This window comes from Phragmites australis, chromosome 18 (assembly GCF_958298935.1).
Source record: "Phragmites australis chromosome 18, lpPhrAust1.1, whole genome shotgun sequence".
Lineage (NCBI taxonomy): Eukaryota > Viridiplantae > Streptophyta > Magnoliopsida > Poales > Poaceae > Phragmites > Phragmites australis.
In genome coordinates, this window is record NC_084938.1 from 27,629,681 (window position 1) to 27,634,439 (window position 4,759).

The following is a 4,759-nucleotide window of genomic DNA, read 5'->3' on the forward strand; positions in this document are numbered from 1 at the left end:
TTTTTAGATCATACCTAAAATCAAACTACGATATCACTCCTAACGTATTCATTCGGCGATGATCCCATAACGCATCCACATCTCTATACCTTAAGTTTGTAATTAATGTTACAGTCTAATATTTATATTTTTTGTTGCAATGCATGAATACTTAGCTAGTTTAAACTAATCTCGTAGTTGGTCAGTGGTTGGTGAGTCGTGTGCGGAGGAGGATGGGGGGATGATCAAGCAGTAGGCGGCGTTGAGAGCTTTCAACTGTAGCAACATTAGGTATCCCGTCGTCTGCCTGTCTAGCCTTGGCCTGTCGTTGTTACCACCACACCGCGCACCAATCAGGGGCGGTTTGTTAGATACATGTCGAATAATTGTACAAAGCTAGTTAGATATTAAATTTAAAATTATATTAGTGGTATATGATGATATTAGAATATAACTTCTATAACTTAGCCTTCATAAATATGAGGAGGACTACTGTTATAAGCATGATGATATAACGATGTATTCGTAGTGACAGTGGTACTACTAAGAACTGATGCGATCGGTGTCAGAACCAAAATGAGAAGTGTACGTAATCGTGGCTTCGATATCCTCTCATTCTTTCCTGTGTACGCCAACTGTTAAATTAGAGAAATATTAATATAGATCATAAGTTCATGAAGATCTCAATAAAGTTTCCTATAAAATTTTGAATCCTCCCAGCCCATGCTGTCTCCCATCCCCTGCGCCCCTACTCCTGCCATTATGGCCTTAAAATACTCTCCTCATGTAATTAGTCACTGAACTGAAACACTTTGCGCAGGTAAACATGCACAGCGCACGCTCTGCACCGCCTCTCTCGCTCGCCGCAGCTATAAAAAGGGGCAGCCGAGTCCAGTCCTCCGACACTTGAAACCGTGCTTGCCTTTTGAGCCGAACAAGTCCACGGATCTTCCCACCTCCACACGATCGAGAAAGACTCGCGAGTCCTGACCGCAACAAGAAATAAAACGTACGCCAGCACGTCGTTGGTCAGCCATGGCGCCGTCTGACGAGTGCGGCTGGCTGCTGTACCTCTCCCTGGCGGCCAAATGCTGCGGCGCGGGCGACCCTTACCGCGTCTTCGGCTTCGCCACGGTCTTCCTCGTCGCCTTCGTCGTCACGGCGCTCCTGTACTGGGCGTCTCCTGGTGGTCCCGCGTGGGGCCGGTACTGGTGGACGAGGAGGGCCCTGGGCATTGGCAGCGCCATCCCGGGGCCTCGGGGGCTGCCAGTGCTCGGCAGCATGGAGCTCATGACCGGCCTAGCGCACCGGAAGCTCGCGGCGGCGGGGGACGGGGGCAGGCGCCGGCTGATGGCGTTCTCCCTGGGCGAGACTAGGGTCGTGGTGACCGCCGACCCGGACGTGGCGAGGGAGCTGCTCGCCAGCGCGGCCTTCGCCGACCGCCCCGTCAAGGAGTCCGCGTACGGGCTCCTGTTCCACCGCGCCATCGGGTTCGCCCCGCACGGCGCGTACTGGCGCGCGCTCCGCCGAGTCGCGTCCGCGCACCTCTTCTCGCCGCGCCAGGTCGCGGCCTCAGCCGTGCAGCGCGCGGTGATCGCGCGCCAGATGGTGGACGCGATGAAGGGGGCCACCGGCCCCGTCGTGGCGCGGCGGTTCCTTAAGCGCGCCTCGCTGCACAACGTGATGTGGTCGGTGTTCGGCCGGAGGTACGAGCTGCAGACGGAGAGCGAGGAGGAGGCCACGGAGCTGAAGAACCTGGTGGACGAAGGCTACGACCTCCTCGGCCAGCTCAACTGGTCAGACCACCTCCCATGGCTCGCCCGCTTTGACCTGCAGAAGACCCGGGCCAGGTGCTCGGCCCTCGTCCCCCGGGTGAACCGCTTCGTGAGCCAGATAATCGACGAGCACCGTGCCCGGCTCCGCCTCGACGGCGACGCCGTCGTGGACTTCACCGACGTCCTGCTCTCCCTTCAAGGCACCGACAAGCTCTCCGACGCCGACATGGTCGCCGTCCTCTGGGTACGTGCATGCTTCACGTCCTGCTCCGACGCGCTGGTCGGGGCACAAAGAAGACAACAATTGATCGCTCATCGACGTGCTTGATTTGCAGGAGATGATCTTTCGAGGCACGGACACGGTGGCAGTTGTGATCGAGTGGGTGCTGGCCCGGCTGGTGCTGCACCAGGACGTGCAGCGCAGGGTCCACGAGGAGCTGGACCGGGTGGTCGGGCCGTGCCAGACCGTGACAGAGTCGGACACCGCTTCCCTCGTCTACCTCCAGGCGGTCATCAAAGAAGTGCTGCGCCTGCACCCTCCTGGCCCACTGCTCTCGTGGGCGCGGCTTGCCACCTCGGATGTACACGTGGGCGGGTACCTTGTCCCCGCTGGAACCACCGCCATGGTGAACATGTGGGCCATAACCCATGACCCGGCCGTATGGCCCGACGCGACAGAGTTCAGACCCGACAGGTTCATGGGGCCGTCCGAGTTCCCGATAACGGGTTCGGATCTCAGGCTCGCGCCGTTCGGGTCGGGCAGGCGGAGCTGCCCCGGCAAGTCGCTCGCAATGGCTACCGTCGGGTTCTGGGTCGGCACCCTGCTGCACGAGTGGGAGTGGCTGCCACCACACGACGGAGTCGACTTGTCCGAGGTGCTGAGGCTGTCGTGTGAGATGGCTGCCCCGCTGGAGGCGAGGCTGAGGCCACGTCACCTGGTGTGATGACTTGGCTCCCGAGAGAAGTAGCTGGCTGGCTTCTAGCTGCCGCCCCGTCAGTGAGCTGTGAAAATGCAGCAGTGTGTCCCTGTCCCTGTCCCTGCCTACTTTGTGTGTAGTCCATGCATCTAGTTCAAATCTGTGCCTGCTAGGTAGTGTGCTAGGTGAGTGTGACAGTTTTTTTTCCTTTTGCTCTGCCTAGAGCTAGATGGATCAATGTATATCTCTGTACTGAATCCTACCTAATGCAATGTGTGCGTGTTATCGGATGTATGCCGTTCTCGATGATAATAATAATGATGATGATGATGATAATGATGCAGAGTAGAGACCTCTTTTGTCACTAGTTGTTGCTCAACCCTTTCTTGCTTTCTCCGGCCACGGTCCCATTTGATGGCGACAAGACAATGCGAGATCGCATAGCAAGGCTGGCCTCAATCATGCATCAGCCCCTGCACGTTCACTGTATCAGGTTGTACTAGTTACAGGACCCGTTACCATCCGTGTCTGTCTGCACGCTGATCGGCTTCAACCACTCGTCGAGCAGTAGTCTACCTGCTGCTCCATATGGATCCATCTCAGAGTACATCCTATGATCCTATCCCTTGGCTGTTGCCTGCACTCTGACGAGTCTTTTCTGCTCTTGCCTGCTCAACTGTCGACAGTCAGTAAATTCACTTATTTCAGACTGACATATTCATTGCTGTCAACGAGATATCAGCTATAAACATGCAAAATCATTTGGTGGTGTATTAAACTGATAGAACGCGGGAAAATCCACGATCGATACTGAATAATAACTATACGCAATTCGCAATAGATCGACCACTCATTTTGAGGTTCACATATTTAGCTACTTTATAAGTTCATATCCTCAGATCGTCCAAGCTCTAGCACTCAGATAAACACACATATCTAGATATTTTCTTTGCGATCTTAATGCAACGGCGATTACCCGGTAAAACAAAATATAATCCCGCGTGCTTGGCATCGCTGCTCTGGATCCGCAGCTTGGCGCGTAGCCTGGGGGACTTCCTTGGAACATTCGAATCATCCATCGATGGGTGCCCAAGCCATGCCGATCCAAGCGTGCGCCTTTCGTTATCGCACGCATCAGCAGTCCAAACGCGAAGTTGCTGTTGCTGTCGATGTGCCACTTCCGAACCAACTTGTGCGGTAGGCTACACAAACACAGCGAAGATCAAAGATAGAGAGGCAGAGCAGAGCTCGGCGCCATAGATGACGATGCAGGGTAGATACAAGCTGAGCTGCCGCTGGCACCATTCACCAAAAGAATATCGTCCCCCCAGCTTATCCCGTGTGCTGCCTGCATCTGTGGTGCGCCCTCTCCAAAAATTGCAATGAGAGCGACGGTCAAGTAAGAGCTTATCCAGAGTTCACATGTCTTTACAATTTACAACAAGGATACCAATGTGTTTCTAATTGCAGCTGCATGGAAGTACAGTGATAGATTTATCTCTCCGTTCACAAATACTCGCCTTCACATCAGCGCCGTCCCTGCAAGGATACGAAATTCTCCCGCATGATCCAACGGAAAGTGAGAAGCGTGGTCATTGGTCGTTCTTTGATGCATTGCATTGAGCCACGATGCGGCGACAAAGTTTTTTGATTTTCTACCACCCCTTGCAACCAGATCGTACTATAGATTTTTGTACATGTGCCATGCCAAAATGGCCTGGCGTTGTGGCCACTCGTGCGGTGCCGAGAAGGTATAGCACACAGCTAGATAGCCCCTGGCTCCATCTGAGCCTCCTTCTCCACCGGGCTCAAGATAAGATCGCCAAAAATGCCCCGAGCTAGAGGGCGGGCTGGGGAAATTTCACGTGTTATGTCTTCATTTGTATTGGGATTCGTGTTATAATGTTAAATAAAAAAGTTACAAAGTAAATAAGAGAATCAATGAAGAGACGAGTACGAAGAGACAGGAAAGAAATTGATGGTTGAGATAGACCGCAGGTACTATCCCATTGCGAAGTTGCATTGGCGGGGCCGGCAAGAGTAAAGCGACACTACACTACAGTGGAGTCCATTCGAGCTTGCTCCCGT

The 4,759-nt window shown here is 53.8% G+C and overlaps 1 protein-coding gene across 1 annotated transcript; it reads left to right on the plus strand.

Annotated features, from left to right (window-relative positions):
* Window positions 1-824: 824 nt before the first annotated feature.
* LOC133898381 (cytochrome P450 78A9-like) lies at window positions 825-3,007 on the plus strand. Its single transcript, XM_062339059.1, has 2 exons — window positions 825-1,998; window positions 2,090-3,007. The coding sequence occupies exons 1-2, from the start codon at window positions 1,015-1,017 to the stop codon at window positions 2,696-2,698; spliced, it is 1,593 nt and encodes a 530-aa protein (XP_062195043.1). The 5' UTR covers window positions 825-1,014; the 3' UTR covers window positions 2,699-3,007.
* The last annotated feature ends 1,752 nt before the right edge of the window (window positions 3,008-4,759 follow it).